Source organism: Zootoca vivipara, chromosome 8 (genome assembly GCF_965207765.1).
Source record: "Zootoca vivipara chromosome 8, rZooViv2.hap1.1, whole genome shotgun sequence".
Classification (NCBI taxonomy): Eukaryota; Metazoa; Chordata; class Lepidosauria; order Squamata; family Lacertidae; genus Zootoca; species Zootoca vivipara.
Window position 1 is genome coordinate 55,071,155 of NC_142591.1, and position 17,735 is coordinate 55,088,889.

General features: G+C 41.0%; 1 protein-coding gene across 2 annotated transcripts in view; it reads left to right on the top strand.

The window, feature by feature from the left end:
- Positions 1–17,735, top strand: part of C8H8orf34 (chromosome 8 C8orf34 homolog) — a 94,023-nt gene that overhangs the window by 18,788 nt on the left and 57,500 nt on the right. For both annotated transcript variants that reach the window (XM_035125357.3, XM_060277763.2), the window contains exons 2-6: positions 2,006–2,153; positions 4,623–4,754; positions 7,754–7,882; positions 13,415–13,443; positions 14,700–14,869. In XM_035125357.3, coding sequence (XP_034981248.1) covers positions 2,006–2,153; positions 4,623–4,754; positions 7,754–7,882; positions 13,415–13,443; positions 14,700–14,869 — 608 coding nt within the window. The remainder of the gene's footprint in view (positions 1–2,005; positions 2,154–4,622; positions 4,755–7,753; positions 7,883–13,414; positions 13,444–14,699; positions 14,870–17,735) is intronic.

The window sequence follows — 17,735 nt, forward strand, 5'->3', positions numbered from 1 at the left end:
TCTTCTTCTTCTTCTTTCTCTCTCTTTTATAAAAAAAAGTCTGCTCACCAGGGCAGTCTTAAGTATATTTGGCGCCGTGGTGCGACGGATCCCTCCGGCGCCCCCTCCCTGCCCTGTTTCCCAGCGCGGCGGGTGGCCGGAGCTGTAGGGCCGGGCCCTGTGCTCACCTTTTGAAAGAACTGTGCAGTCTTGTATCACACTTTGGGTCCAGATCAGGACCACACCAAGTATCCTCACAACTGCCTTTACCCACAAAGATGCTGTTTGTAATATGTAGTTTGGTCCAAAGTAAAGATCATATTATACACATGCAATTCATCAAAGGTTTTTATGAACAAGATAGCATATTCAAAAACCAATGGGTTGTCTCCAACTGAATCATCCTGTTTGTGCAAGAACTTACACTTAAGCTTCAGAACTCCCCACCCACCTCTCCCAACTCCTTGGGCCCTGTGATGGATGACCCTTGCTCCAAAAAACATGGTCAAAATTAAAGGGTTCAGGAACTCAGACCAGACCAAACTTCATAAAACCATACACAGACTTTACTAAAACAAAACCCTACAAGAGTGCAAAACTCCAAATAATTACACGGATTAAAACAGCTCAGAAAATATGAAAACAACAAACACTAACTTATCCAGCTAATTAACGTAAAAGCTTACACTTAAATCTCGTAGGCTGAGCAATGGAACAAGATGCTGCCAAAAGCCCAAATAAACGCTGACCGCTGGCTGGCGAGAGCTCCCACCAATCCAGGTTTTATGGGAACTTAGACCATGGGCGTTCACCTCTTCCACCCAATTCCCTTGAAGCCTTAATGGGAGACAGCTATATGTGATCTCATTAATAATAATAATAATAATAATAATAATAATAATAATAATAATATATTTATTATTTATACCCCGTCCATCTGGCCGGGTTCCCCCAGCCACTCTGGGCGGCTTCCAACAAAACATTAAAATACAGAAATCCATCAAACATTAAAAGCTTCCCTAAATAGGGCTGCCTTAAGATGCCTTCTAAAGGTCTGGTAATTGTTGTTCTCTTTGACCTCTGGTGGGAGCTCATTCCACAGGGTGGGTGCCACTACCGAGAAGGCCCTCTGCCTGGTTCCCTGTAACTTAGCTTCTCGTAGCGAGGGAACCGCCAGGAGGCCCTCGGCACTGGACCTCAGTGTCCGGGCAGAACGATGGGGAGGAGATGCTCCTTCAGGTATACTGGACCAAGGCCGTTTAGGGCTGTAAAGGTCAGCACCAACACTTTGAATTGTGCTCGGAAACGTACTGGGAGCCAATGTAGGTCTTTCAGGACCGGTGTTATGTGGTCTCGGCGGCCACTCCCAGTCACCAGTCTAGCTGCCGCATTCTGGGTTAGCTGTAGTTTCCGGGTCACCTTCAAAGGTAGCCCCACGTAGAGCGCATTGCAGTACTCCAAGCGGGAGATAACTAGAGCATGCACCACTCTGGCGAGACAGTCCGCGGGCAGGTAGGGTCTCAGCCTGCGTACCAGATGGAGCTGATAAACAGCTGCCCTGGACACAGAATTGACCTGCGCCTCCATGGACAGCTGTGAGTCCAAAATGACTCCCAGGATGGGCACCTGGTCCTTCAGGGGCACAGTTACCCCATTCAGGACCAGGGAGTCCTCCACACCTGCCCGCCTCCTGTCCCCCACAAACAGTACTTCTGTCTTGTCGGGATTCAATCTCAATCTGAGCTTCTAACCCATTCCCATAAACCAGTCTTAAAGGGGCAATATCACCACAGGCCCCCGCCCACAATTTGCTCTAGAAGGTTGGGGGAACTCACAGAACAGACTTGCATGGAGAGGAAGTTCTGTTACACAAGCAAGTTCTGCTCCTTTCACAAATGGTGTTGGATATCACCCACAATCTCCTCTAAAATAGGCTTTGATTAATGTGCGCTTATTAATTATATTTCAATCACCTGCCATCACAAGGTGATTTTTTAAAATACTTCTTTGATTTTATGATTTTAAGGAACTGATGACCAAGCTGATAACAGAGACTCCGGATCATCCAATCCCATTTCTCATTGACCACCTCCAGTCCAAACAGGGAAGTCGTAGTCAGCTTCAGAGGACACTGTCTGGATCTGCTGCTCTCTGGGCAGAAAGTGAAACTTCAGGTATGTAGAAAAATAATTGTATGTTAGGGAACATAGCTGCCAAGTTATCTCTTTTTTAAAGGGATATTCCATTATGCTGAATAGGCTTCCTCGCGAGAAAAGGGAAAACTTGGCAGCTATGTTAGGGAATTCTCAGTAAGTACCAACCAACAGTCATTCCCCACCCAACCTGGTGCCCTCCGGATGTTTCAGACTGCAATTCTCATTAGTCCCGGTCAGCATAGCCAATGATCAGAGGTCAGCGATGGAAATGGTAATCCAGCAGCACCAGGCTGGGGAAGACTGTGGTACAACAATGCTCATATATTAATTTAATTTAATTTAATTTAATTTAATTTAATTTAATGCACAGGGAACTCAGACTTGTGCATGGGGTTATCCCATATTCTCATCACAATAGTCTTTGGATGTAGATTTGGTTGTGCATGACTGATTGTGCCCAGGTCACATTGTAAGCTTTTTGTTGAGTTAGGCTTTGTATCCATGTTTTCCTAGATTAACACTGCTAAACATTTATATAGTACATGTTATTATTTATTATTATTCTGTAATGATATTTTATTTATATAGTGCATTGTTGACGAGATTCTTGGATGCCAGAAATTCCTAGTCCTCCCAACTGTAAAATTTTATCTTCATTCAGAACCAAATTAGGTATGCAGTCATTTCATGAACAGTGCCTGATGCTTTGCTTTTTACGGAAAAGCAGCTGTGGGAGTGTGACATCCCTGGAGCTCTGGTCCCTAGAAATCACTGGGTAAGCCAGGGTAACTAGCTGTCTGGTAGCCCAGCTTGCCCCTTGGATACAGACTCATCATAAATGTATAGGTAAACATTGCTACCACTTACTAAGTGGTAGGACTCTTCTTAAATTTGCTTGACTGTGCAAATGAAGGCAAGAATGTGGAGTGAGACATTTTACTTTGGAATATACCTGGATCAGAACATATCAAATATTTGAACAGCTAGGTATTGTATTTATTTAGGGATCATAACAACCAGGAACATGTGGTCAATAAAGAGTAGGGAATTTTTTTGCTACCTGATAAATTCACTTGACACGTCCTACTCTGCTTTTCACCACCAACTGTCTTAACAAACGACCTTTTACCTCTTCTTCCTGTCCTTCTCTACTAACTCCTCCCACCTGCCACTCACTATGACACTTCCCACCATTCCAACTCCAGAGTGCTTCCAGACTCATTTTTTTTAGGTGGGATTCAGTCACACATTGGCAAATTCAGGCTGCACAATTATTGTTGATCAGGAGGTCCTGTGCAACAAACATGCTTCCCCCCCAAACATTGGACTTCTTCCAATAACGAAAGATGGGGAAATGCCCTGGAAGGTATGGGCTAACCCTTGTTTGATGCAGCATCATCTAATCTCCCTGTAAACAAATCAGGATGAATGGTCAATAAGCAAATTGTTTGGAAGCACCCTCGGTCTCCTGCTTCTCTCACCTAGTCTTCTTTTACAGGAAGCTGCTAGTTTAAGTGGTGGAATCGGTGTACAGTCATACCTCGGTTTAAGTATGCTTCAGTTTGAGTACTTTCAGTTTAAGTACTCTGCGGACCCGGAAGTGTTTACTTCTGGGTTCTGCCACGCGCGCATGCACAGAAGTGAGCTGCGTGCTTCACGCATGCGCAGAAGTGCTCTATTGGTGCTTCGCGCACGTGCGCTATCGCCACTTGGATTAAGTACTTTTCGGGATGAGAATGGCACCGCAGAACCAATTAAGTACTTAACCCGAGGTACCACTGTAAATGTTAATTTTTTCCATCTACAATACTGTCTTATTTTTTTTATAGTACAGTACGTCTCATTAGACAGTAAAATTCGTGTTAAATTGCTGTTTTAGGGGGTGTTTTTCATCGCCTGGAATGGATTAATGCACTTTCCATTACTTTCAATGGGAAAGTTCACTTCAGTTTAAGTACGCTTCAGTTTAAGTACGGACTTCCGGAACCAGTTAAGTACTTAACCTGAGGTACCACTGATGTTGAAGACTTTGTCTGCCTCCTCCTAAGTGGCTTATGTGTGTGTTGGGTGAAAAGATATGGGACCCTTGTCTTTTCCCCTGTAAAAGGAAATACACCTTTGGAATGGTGATTTTGGAAAAGAGGGAAGAGGTTAAGAAGCACCCTCCTTTGTTGTTGCTCTGACCGGTCAGACAGCCTCCTGTAGCTACTTTTCTATATATATATATATATATATATATATCAAAATGTTCATGTGTTTCCTTTGCAGTGCAGTACATGGCTGACCAGAGGAGGAGTAAAGTGGCCACAGTCTCCTTTCTGGAAGTGCACACATTAACACAAGTGAACTGAGCCACAATCTACATGCATATTTTACAGTATACCTTATTTTGAATGAGTTTGTTTTTATCAAGCTATATTTTACATATTTGCCTAAAGGAAAAAAAAACTTACTAAGCAAATACAATCTTATTTCTTCTCCCAATAGAAAATAAAGGAACAAGAAGAGATTTCAGAAGCTACGATAAACCCTGGCAGACAAATGCAAAGAAGCCTAAAAAATCAAAGAGTGACCTTGCAGTATCCAACATTTCGCCCCCATCACCAGAGTCCAAATCTTGTAAGGAAAATGTACAGCATATTTAATAATGAATGATTTCTTCAAACTTTTACCTTTTGATTCTTAAGAAATGAAATATGACCCAAACTGGGGCTTGCACTTTTAAGTTTAAATGTGTCAATATGAAAAACTCTTATTTCAAATATGGGTTGCTTGTCATAATATTATGATTTCATATGTACATAATTTGTTTTAAAACATTATATGTGTCATATTCAGTTTTATTTCATTTGTTTCCTGCATGATATTGTCTTGTGTAGAAACAATTTATGGTTGAAGAAATATGTATATTTGAGAAGGGAAAATAATGAGCATGATAAAATATTCAGTTTTAAAATAAAATGTTTAGGAGGAAATCTTACTCTACAGCCGCTAGATAAATTTGTAATTGTTTGTAAAAGTAGTACCGGATTTACAGTATGTAGGAATGGTGGTAAAAGGTTATTCCTTTCATTGCATAGATTCCAAATACCCAGTACTAAACCTATAAATATGGCAACATAAAATAACTAAATATATAGCTATGTTTGACTGTGGGACTATTGGATTGCTATTGAGAAAAATCATGGGCTGGGTCCAGAGTTGTGGAAGTTGAAGTCTGTTTTCACCATAGGACTTTCCTGCCCTCTTTTCCACATTGCAGCTACCTGCATTCTCCCCAAGGAGACTCAGAAAAAAACTGATCTGTGACTGCCGTGGTAGGAGCAACACAGATTGAAAATTGGGCAGAGGCCGCTTGCAGCTTTACACTCTCTCTCTCTCTCTCTCTCTCTCTCTCTCTCTCTCTCTCTCTCTCTCTCTCTCTCTCGTGTGTGTGTGATACACACCCACACACAAGTATAGAATTCTGTTTTGGTGATAGGGATAGGATTACATGATCTCTTAGTTGATTCTAATTCTGTGACTATATAGGATATGGGAGCAGCATTTTTATCCTGAGTCCTGCCTCCAGCATAAAAAAACTAAACTGGATTCTCCTTTTAAATCATAAGCTGATAGTGATATTGGTAGAATGGTGTTTTTTTCTGCTAGAGAACCCTGGGAATTGGCCACAGAATTCTCTGTAGTGTTCCCTTAACTGTAATTGCTGAGGTCCTCTGTGAGAAGGAGTGCATTATCACCTTTAAAAAAACTTACTTTGTGCTGTAGATGTGATTTTGGCAATGAACAACTCGGCGTTGGATAAACATAATAATGTGTGTCGTGTCCTGTGACACACTGGTTTAAAAGTGAATTGTGTAAGGCAACACAACTCAGCAGCTGCTTTTAAAAAGTGTATTGCAGACGTACTTCACACTTGTGATGCATCACAGAGACGCTGTGGTCTAAAGGTTGGCGGTTCAAATCCCTGCGATGGGCTGAGCTCACATTGATCTGTCTCAGCTCCTGCCAGCCTAGTAGTTCGAAAGCACACCAGTGCAAGTAGATAAATAGGTACTGCAGCAAAAGGAAGGTAAATGGCATTTCCGTGCACTCTGGCTTCTGTCACGGTGTTCCGTTGCGCCAGAAGCGGTTTAGTAATGCTGGCCACGTGACCCGGAAAGCTGTCTGTGGACAAACAGTGGCTTCCTTGGCCTGAAAGCTAATTGAGCACCATAACCCCATAGTCGCCTTTGACTGGACTTAACCGTCCAGGGGTCCTTTACTACCTTTACCTTACCTTTTTACACTTGTAACACTGCAGTACACCTTACATGATTCATTTGTGCATCTGCTATGCATACAGACATTCTGTACCTATTTTGAGGTATCTAGGAGCATGACATATTTGTTTGGCTGCGTTAAATTAAGATTATACCATCAGCTTCACAACACTGACATTTTTCTCCCTTTATGTATCTTCCGACTCCACTGTATAACACAAATGTGCTCATTTGCCATTTTAGTGTAATGAATGCCAACAGAATTTGGGGCAGGGGAATAGGAGTTACTGAATGGCTATTTAAATATTTGAGGGGAGGGAATCAAAAAGGGATAACATGAGCAAGTACATTTTTGTTATAAATTGAGAGCAATTTTGTTATGAGGGGGAAATCTAAAAGAACATTATACATAAACCATGACAAATCTGGTGTACTTATAGTTACTTGCTTTGCATGCTGGGTATTAGGAGATAATGATAACTCAGGTAATAGGACAGGGGGTTTAGCTAGCTTCTATTCTGATTTTAAATGGAAATTGTGATTTAAAATAAATGGTGACTATAAAGCCAGTGAAGGTCGAGAGTATTACTAAGGAATTTCCCTAATTCTTATTCTTATCTCCCATAAGAAATTCCTATAGTGATAGCAGACATAAACAATGAAACTGGTCTCGTTCTTACTGGCGGATTATTATTATTTTGTATGTATGGGGAACTTTGTGGAAGGAGGGGGAAATATATAATTAAAATGTTGTATGAAGGCTGATTTTCCGTCTCCCCTACCACCGGGGTGGGAAGGGAGCTGCAGAAACACTTTCCCTATCTGCACCACTGGAGTCATTTAAGAAATCCCAAATCTTTTGAAAGGAGCCACCATTCAGAGCCACTTCAAGACTTGCAGAAGTCCTTGGCACAGTGCCAGTGATGGCCATCATCCATGGCAAGGTAGGGCAGATAGGAATGTAGTGCTTACGTTCAAAAGCGACACTGCTGCCCACTGCCAAAAGCATCTGAAGGTCCGGGAAGGCAGTGAAAGGGACAGTGCCCAGCCTGCCCATCCCTGGCAATAGGCCTGCTACTACTCCCTGTGCTAACATTGACTCGGTTTCCTGAGAGTGGGTCCCTTGAAAGTGACACTAAATGATCACATTCTGTTGTTACCAGGGCACTGTAGGTAAAAGCGATGACTGCAAAATCAGTTTTGATAGAAATAAAGCTGCGTGATAATTAAAATCATGATGAAGCAAGTTTGGGGAAGACTTTGGTAGCATTGGGAAAGTTGTGTCTTCCATGCAGGCTCATTATTATCAATTTTTTCTAATATGAAATAAGAAAAATATACTCTATTTTACTTTAGTGCCAAGATCAGCAGAACATCCCAAATGGGACTGGAGGACAAAATCAGAGCATCATGATTTTGATGAATTGAACCATATTCTTCAAGAAAGTAAGAAGCTGGGTAAAGCCCTGGAGAATCTTTCTCGAAGTAAGTTGATTAATGCTGATGTTATGTGCGTGTCAGCCATGTCCTGAAATAGGCACGCGGCTGGTCTTGGTTGCAAGAGCACAGATTAGGCATAACTACTAAATGCATTTTGCCTATGATCCCAGGTTCTTCAAACCAAATCTTCAAAAACTCATTTAAAATATAGTTTATGGTGCCTGTAGGGAAGGATTAAGTTTGAATAAGTGTTGCGTATGCACTATTTGAAGCACAGTTGAAAATGTTCAAAGATGTATTGCTTGCTTTTATTCATTTTTAAAAATTGGAAACCTGAACAGATGCCAGAAAATGCAGCGCACTAAGAGCTTTGTATTTCAGTTTCAGGAAACAATGACATGCCTTTTCATTTGATAATAAAATGCACATTTTTATGATTATAGTACCCAACTGAATTATTGGCAATCACTTCCTGAACATATCTCAGGAAGTGATTGCCAAATGTAATTCAGTTTTCCATGTTTGCATATTTTTCGGAAATAGTTAATATGACTTACTGAATGGTTGGTTACCCACCCTTGAGTGGCCCTGTAGTACACTGTAATTGAAATATAGTAAGCCAACAGATTATTTAGAATTTCCTTGCTTTATGTTCATCGCTCTGTCAATTTCACAAGTGTATGCCTTCAGTGTAAATTTCTGTGACTGACATTTTAATATACAGTTTCAATACATTTTAAGGCGAGCTATTTAAAAAAAGTCTAATCTGTGTTGTGTTTGCTAAGTGATACCATTTTTGATCAAATAATTCAATTTGTTTTGTCCATTACATAATGAACAAAATCAAAATGCTGCCTGAGATTGACACCCTGATCCTAAGCACATTTACAGTATTTGGAATGAAAAAACATGCTTACCTGAGATCTGTTTTCTTTTGTTCATTCCTTTGCCCCATTCCCACTGGCTAGGACACAAACCAGTGCCTGTGCCAGTGGATCTTGGATATTTGCCACCACTGTGGAGTATATTCCAACATATCAGCTGACATATGGTGACAGAATGGTTCATTGGAGAGGTGGAAATGGATGGTGGGTGGGAATTGGTACGTAGGCCAAATATTTCTAAGACCCCACTCCCAGCCTCTATGCCAGCGTTCTGTTACCCTGGCAAAGAAAGCTCATGTAACAAACATATCAACAATGTAAATATTTAGAGTACATAGAGTATTATAATTTTCCATACCATTTTACTGCTCTTCGGTGTCTTCCTGCAATACCTTTTAGTCCTTGCAGCTGTCGTTGCCATAAAGTTTATAATATTAATCATTAGTGACAGCTATGCACACATTTGTTTGTTTGTTTGTTTGTTTATGACATTTATATATGTGCTTATGCATACACATACACAATGAACCCTAAATTCCATAGTGAAATATGAATTCCTAAATTTGTATTGATTTGAGTCACTATTGTCCCTTTCAAATACTGTACTAGGAGGAAGAATTACGTTGTTAGAAGACGAACTGTGTCCAAATTTGTCCTTTTGCCAGATACTGCCTTGGGTTTCTACTTATAAAGGGGTTTCTTTTTACTCAATAGTGTAGAGATACTGAGATATCTCAGTAGAGGTAATGAGGTCTGTGCTCCATTCTTAAGGAGCTGCTTCACTATATCTTCCTGCATTTCCATTAAATGTAGATTGCACTATTTTGTACATATATGTTTCTCCAAGGACATGACCAGCTGCCCTGTTCTAGAAACTGGGTAAATGCTGCTGTTATTTGGGTGTAGAGTAAACCAATTCTAAAGTCAGTGCAACTGTACTGTGCAGAATGAGCATGGTTCCGTTTTACTCACATAAGCTAAACTCGCTCTGAAAGATACACCAGCTGTGGTGTATCAAAACCAACATGTTTAATTCAACAGTTAAAGGCATTTAATTCAGCTGTTAAAAGCATGGGATCTTTAGTAAGGCCATCTGCTGGAAATTCAGAAAAATGCATTGCCATAGACTTCTTGTTTCAAGTGCAATAAACACCAAGAGAATTTGTTTAATTGAGATATCTGAAAGGAAACCAGTAAAGGCAACAGTGCCTTCTTTTCCACCATTGTGATTAGAAGTCACCTGGGTTACATTAAAATTGTGGTAGCACACTCTTCCTGCACTTATTTGAAAGAAATAGCTGTCTGGGAGCCAAGTAAAAGATCACGAACTAAGAAATAAAGGCTCTGTGGTTTATACTTTATTGGTCAGACAGTGATGTGGATCTAACCTACAAGCCTACAATATGAGTGGATGGGAACTGTCAAATAAGCCTATAAAAAAGAATAGGGAATTATTATTATCTGTTGAATAGTCTTGAATTCCAGATATTCAGTTTATGATCCACAAGAGCTAAAATTGCCACTTGAGGTCCTTTCAGTGATGACATCACATATATCCAATTGATATGAAGGAATAAGATTTTTATTTTGTCAGGAAGGGTGCCACACAGGAGTAAACTAGTTGTAAGTCCTGATTCCATGTCAAATTAGAAAGGGATAAATATAATAATTGGCACAAATAGGACCTGCAACAAAACCTTTTAGCGTAGTGTGCTCCTGTTCAGAGTTTCAAGTCAGCTGTGCCCTGTACTAGGACACTCCATTCCATGAGATCAGATGGAGGAGCTCTCTAGACCCTATGGACCAGAAGCATTATTCAATGAGGAGACATGCCTTCAGTGTAATGGGTCCAACTTTATGGAATTCCCTCGCATTAGAACTCAAGGCAGGCACTGTATCCCTGCTAAGCTTCAGACATCAGGTTAAAGTAGTTTTGTTTTAGCAGCTCTTTGTACCATGAATTCTGTCCTAACAATTTATTTCCTTATGTTTTGAATTTTGTTTTTGTAAGCCACTTTGAGACATATGGTGAAAAGTGGGGGTATATAAATTCCTTAAATAAATTTTCAAGGGGTACATCATATTTGTAGATGTACCAAATCAAGATTGAGTAGGGTGGTTTTGTCTCTCTTCGTAGCTGTAGCGAGCAGCTGTCTGAGTGAAGAGTGAGCTAAATTAAGTCTTTGGAGCTTGCTTCTGTTTTCTAGCTCCTGCAAACACCCACACAACTAGAGATGCCGGGATGTTCTTTCATTCCTAAATTAATCTCTACAGGATTAAAAACAGATTATCTGCTGGAAGCAAAGTGTATTTTGTTCGATATGTATGTACTTTGTAACTGCAGAGTGGAAAAAAATCCATTAATGGCTAGTATTTCCACACACACACATTGATGTGTTCATAAAATGTTAATTACTGTACTCTGCAGTACGTTATGCTTTTTTCCACACAGAAGTCAATAAAAGGAAGTCATATAGACTGAGGAAAAATGGTCAATGTATTGGCAGTTTTGAAAAACTTTTAAGAAAATAGGAAGCCAACATTTGTCTAGTGTGTTTAACAAACTTATACTGTATTGATACTATGCATGCATTTTTAATGTTTAGAGGAAAGATGTTAGGATGTGTTATTTTGATCCCATAAGGACTTTTTATCTAGCTGAAGTTTCTATGAAGGAAAGGGAAGGAAGGTACTGTAACTGCTGTGGGGTTTGCACTACAATAATGTACCTGGATAAACCTTGAGTTTATACCCACCCTCTTCTCCTCTGGTGGCACCATGTGGAGAAGATTAGAAGCTCTTGCTTCCATTTTCAACTAACTGCAGTTGCTGTTCTGATCCAAGCTGAGAACTGTGGCTAGTGGTTAACCATGGTTTAGAGCAGGGGTAGTTAACCTTTTTATACCTACCACCCACTAATGCATCTTTCTTGATGGTAAAATTTCCTTACCGCCTACCAGTGCTCGATGGAAGGAGGATTCAGCTTTTGCAGTAGAATCCTGAAACGCCCACTAGTGGGCAGTAGGGACCGGGTTGGCAACCCCTGGTTTAGAGAAACAAGCCAGGATTGTAAGCACGTTCCCATAAACCATAGTTGAGACTATATAGATTGTTCAGGTTCAGACATAATGAGTAAATGAGGTTAGAAAACAATAAGCAAAAGCTTCCAATCTCAGTCTTGTGAGCATGACGAACAAAGGGAAGGGAAGCGAGGGCATGTAAGCCCTGAGGCTCACACATGTAATGTTAAACCATTGGTAATAATAATAATAATAATAATAATAATAATAATAATAATAATAATAATAATAATTATTATTTATGCCCCGCCCATCTGGCCGGGTTCCCCCAGCCACTCTGGGCGGCTTCCAACAAAGTATTAAAATACAGAAATCCATCAAACATTAAAAGCTTCCCTAAACAGGGCTGCCTTGAGATGCCTTCTAAAGGTCTGGTGGGAGGGCATTCCACAGGGTGGGTGCCACTACCGAGAAGGCCCTCTGCCTGGTTTCCTGTAACTTGGCTTCTCGTAGCGAGGGAACCGCCAGAAGGCCCTCGGCGCTGGACCTCAGTGTCTGGGCAGAATGATGGGGGTGGAGACACTCCTTCAGGTATACTGGACCGATGCCATTTAGGGCTTTAAAGGTCAGCACCAACACTTTGAATTGTGCTCGGAAATGTACTGGGAGCCAATGTAGGTCTTTCAGGACCGGTGTTATGTGGTCTCGGCGGCCGCTCCCAGTCACCAGTCTAGCTGCCGCATTCTGGGTTAGTTGTAGTTTCCGGGTCACCTTCAAAGGTAGCCCCACATAGAGTGCATAGCAGTAGTCCAAACGAGAGATAACTAGAGCATGCGAGAGATAACTAGAGCATGCATGAATCCCGACTGGAAGGGATCCAAATGGTCCGCTTCTTCCAGGCGTTCCTGGAGTTGTTCAGCAACCACTCGCTCAATCACCTTGCCCAGGAATGGAAGATTTGAGACTGGGCGATAGTTGGCCATGTTGGCCGCATCTAAAGATGGTTTTTTAAGAAGCGGTTTAATAACCGCCTCTTTCAGCGGGTCTGGGAAGGCTCCCTCACAGAGAGAAGCATTCACCAACCCGCGAAGCCCATCGCCCAGCCCTTCCCGGCTAGCTTTTATAAGCCAGGATGGGCAAGGATCAAGGAGACAGGTGGTTGGTTTCACTCGTCCAAGCAGCCTGTCCACATCCTCGGAGGTAACAGATTGAAATTGATCCCACACAACTTGACTAGACAGTATGCCATTGCACTCTGGGGCGACTTGAAGAACATTCAGGAGAGCTCTGGAGAGTCTTGCTTTCATTAACTTGCAGCCCATATCTTCCTGCATTCTCTCTCTCTCTCTTTCTCTCTGCGGAACATTCAAGGGAGCCGGCAGCTTTAACTTGTAGCCCATTATCTTCCTGAAATAAAACAGCAGCAAAGAAAGAAAGAAAGAAAGAAAGAAAGAAAGAAAGAAAGAAAGAAAGAAAGAAAGAAAGAAAGAAGTGGAGAAACACTTTTGCATGATTGTTTATCTTCTTAAAATATCCCCCCCCCAAAAAAAACCCTCCCCACAGCTCCTTAGTTTTACACAGAGGGCATGAGATATGCAAGAAAATAGTACGTAGTGTGGTTTATTAATTTGCTTTTAAAATACACTCCAACTGTGTTCTTCTTTTATTTGTAGGCATTGCCATTTCTGATGAGATTGATAAGGTAAGGGCTCTGCCTTGTTAAATGATGCAATTTCTGTGTGTGCTTCTGAGTGTCTTTACATTGAAGCAATGAAGGCACACAAATAACAACCATCTGGAACAGATATGATAAGGCATGCATACCATTAGTGCAGTGTTAGAAACTGAGATATGAAAGCTAGGAGCTAAATGACACCTTAAATCTAGGTTATGGTCGCAACAATGGAATGTCTAGGCCAGGCACCCCCAAATTGCGGCCCTCCAGATGTTTTGGCCCACAACTCCCATGATCCCTAGCTAATAGGACCAGTGGTCAGGGATGATTGGAATTGTAGTCCAAAACATCTGGAGGGCCAAAGTTTGGGGATGCCTGGTCTAGGCACACTTTTTTTATTAACAAGACAAGATTACAAAGCTGAAAATGAATGAACTGCAGCTAAAAGATTATGTTCACTTTTTGCATGCTCTAGTCCTTCCCCTGCCCACCCCCTAATATTCTTAAGAAGGACTCTTCTCCAGTCTTCGGAGAATAGCTGGAAGTGGGGAGGCAGAAAAAGGTTATCCTTTCCCTCCACTCTGCAGTTTTAATCTGAAATCTTACGTGCAATACTGCACCCAGAGCTCAGAATATATATATATACACAGGTGGCACTGTGGGTTAAACCACTGAGCCTAGGGCTTGCTGATCAGAAGGTCAGCGGTTCGAATCCCCGCGACGGGGTGAGCTCCCGTTGCTCGGTCCCAGCTCCTGCCAACCTAGCAGTTCGAAAGCATGTCAAAATGCAAGTAGATAAATAGGAACCGCTACAGCAGGAAGGTAAATGGCGTTTCCATGTGCTGCTCTGGTTCGCCAGAAGCGGCTTTGTCATGCTGGTCACATGACCTGGAAGCTATACGCCACCTCCCTCGGCCAGAGTCGGTCACGACTGGACCTAATGGTCAGGGGTCCCTTTACCTTTACCTATATAAATTACATCATAGACACTCTTTTTTCTTCTTCCAGGGGCATTAGAAGAAGCCTATTTACCCTTCCAGTGTAACTCTATTATTCTAAGCTTGCATTTAAATGCTAAAATCAGACAGGCTCCCTTGCTTTTGAACTTTCAGTGCATACTGAAGATTTTTTATAGTTAGTTTCAAACAATTTTTTCTCCATTGTATTTGTTGAGCTTGATGTGTATCAATCATTAAGAGACGGTTGCCATTAAGCAATATATAAACGTTCTAGGGAGAGAATGAGAATAAAAAAGCAGCCAAAGTATCATTTCCCCTATCTAGGACGCAGCAGCCTTTAATGCTCCCCTTTTACGCCCCCGTGTTGTTGGAGAATGGGTTGGCCGAGAAGAGAACGATGCAGACCCATTGGCTGCCGAAATGCTGCAACCTCCAATACCAAGAAGCAAAATGGAACAATGGGATAGTGAAGATAGCAGCAGTCCTGGAGGAAGGTAAACTTTGCTGGTCTTATCGAATACTTGAACATCTAAAATGGTCCCCTTATTGGTTATCTTAATACAACAACTTGAGTTTAGCTTCTCTAGCTACATAAATTAGACTAGTGTCTGCATGAAATCATGGGTTGCATGAGGGTCAATAAAACTTACATTTTATAATGAGCTCTATGTAAGGCAGTTCGCCACATGCACTAAAATTAGGTCAGAAAAATATTTCACTTTACGTATTTTGTTTGGAATTCTGTAGAAGAACCAAGATAGCAATATTATCAACTCTGCATATAGTTCAAATCAGGTACCTATTTAGACCTGCACAGGTGTCTTTGTATAGCAACTGATTAAATGCATGTCATCTCAGAGTAACACATCATGTATCCAGGAGTTAATTCAATTTAATTAATTATTAAAGTATTAATTAATTACAGTGTTTACATGATTGCAACATATAATACCATCTGATTAGATGGTTATTTAATTCAACTTAATTATTTAGCCTTTAGTTTAGTAACTCTACTACTTGCAAATAATCTTTCTTTCAAGTACTAATAAAGTGCTAATTTATTAACATTGTCAGATCATTTTAAATGTTAAGTGTGATGGAGAATGTTTTTACATCAATTTTAACAGTACATTATTGGGAGCTTAAAAGGCAATTTGGTGGTTTGTCAGGAGTGGGAGCTGAAGGGCTGTTGAAGACACAGCTGTAGTGAAAAATGTGAATGTTCATTTTATTAACTCCTTATGAATACTGTGTACAACAATTTGGATGCTGAACCTTCTCTGCCTCAATGGGTTTTCATTTGCTATGGTTTGATTGTGGCTGAATGTGGCTGAAACTTGGTATTAGCACAGTGGTATCTGCTGAAGGTGCAAAAATTGGGTTCTGGGGAAGAGTAGATAAATAGCTGGCCTCCTAAGACTATATTAGGGCAAAATGAATATATGCCCACAAATTTTACTATATAGTTTCTTCAAGAAGAGTTGTCTGATGATGCAAGAATGAAATAGACTGAAGCTATTATTCCTAGCAGTGTTTTACTTTTTCTGTTTTATCTGCTAACATGGGCCTGCATTCCTGAAACAGTTTAAATCAGCCTTTCTCAACCTTGAGTCCCCAGATGTTATTGGACTACAACTCCTATCATTCCTAGCCGGTGGGGCCAGGGGTTGGGGGCTGTAGTTCAAGAACATTTGGAGAAGCTGCCCAAAGTGTCTGGGGCAACCCAGTCAGATGGGTGGCATATAAATACATTATTATTACGGTATTATTATTATTATTATTATTATTATTATTATTATTATTATTATTAGTGAAGGTTGAGAAAGGCTGGTTTAAATTGTAGCTCTGTGGAATAGATAAAATTGTTGCAGGACCTGTGGATTTCAACATGGAACCCTTTTGTTGGATCTCATTATGAGTACATGTTACATGTTATGTGTTATATATTGGAGTTATTTTGTCCCAAAAGTAAACGCTTCAACTACTGTTCCTTTAAAAACTTCCTCTGTTAGATGCAAACATTTCCTTTCACACATATGACGATAAGGAGGCTTTCCATGAGTGGAAGGGTTCATATGGATTCCATCTTTCCGTTCCATTGTTTGCAGCGCTATAAAACACAAACAGTATATATGCAGGTTTCTCATTTGAGAAATTAATCAGACAGAACTTGTAGTTAGAGGCATTTAAAAGCAGGTTTTTAAAAAATGCTTAGCAGATCAACCTGTTCAAGCTATGTTTATGGTAACCTGTATATACCAACTCTATCCAACCCCACCCCCCCAAAAGTGATCTGAGTTTACTGGTGGTGCTGTGGGTTAAACCACAGAGCCTAGGGCTTGCTGATCAGGAGGTCGGCGGTTCGAATCCCCACGATGGGGTGAGCTCCCGTTGCTCGGTCCCAGCTCCTGCCAACCTAGCAGTTCGAAAGCACGTCAAAGTGCAAGTAGATAAATAGGTACCACTCTGGCGGGAAGGCAAACGGTGTTTTCGTGTGCTGCTCTGGTTTGCCAGAAGCGGCTTTGTTGTGCTGACCACATGACCTGGAAGCTGTACGCCAGCTTCCTCGGCCAATAATGCGAGATGAGCGCCGCAACCCCAGAGTCGGTCACGACTGGACCTAATGGCCAGGCGTCCCTTTACCTTTACCTTAAGACTTGGAGGGCATGCTGGTTAGGAAACAGAGAAGAACTTTATGGTCTCTCCCCAACAAGAAAAGTAAAAGTCTGGCTCATCTCAGATCCAACTAAGTCTAGTGCCATCTACTGACTTAAGTAGCCTTTCCCAAACTGATGTCTCCCATCATCTTTGACCATCGACCATACTAGCTGGAGCTGATAGGAGTTGGAGTCTCAATGTTTGGAGGGCACTGAGTTGGGGAAGACCAGACTAAAATTCACACAGTCCTCACACTGACATTGTCTACATTCTGGATTATTATTATATTATTATTTATTAAATTTGTATACCGCCTTTCACCTGAAGATCACTGGCCGGTTCACAACATAAAAATACAAAATGACAACAGAAAATACATTAAAGAAACCAAGAACAGAAACAAACCAATAACCCTCCCTGCCACAAACACATTTCAAAAGCTATAGAATGTTCATATCATCATCATCATCAATATATGAAATTATGGAATAAGTATGAAATTATGGATTGAAATTATGCTTGTGGTTCCCTACTATGTGGACATAGCAGCCTGCCTGCAAGTCGGCTTCTTCATATGTATTATCTTATGTTGGCCACGGTAAATTGTTTTGGTAAGATAAAATTATGAATTCTCCCGAGATGTCAATGGACAACCTAGGTGCTCTCATGGAGAGACTGACAAATCAAAGAGGCAATTCTTTT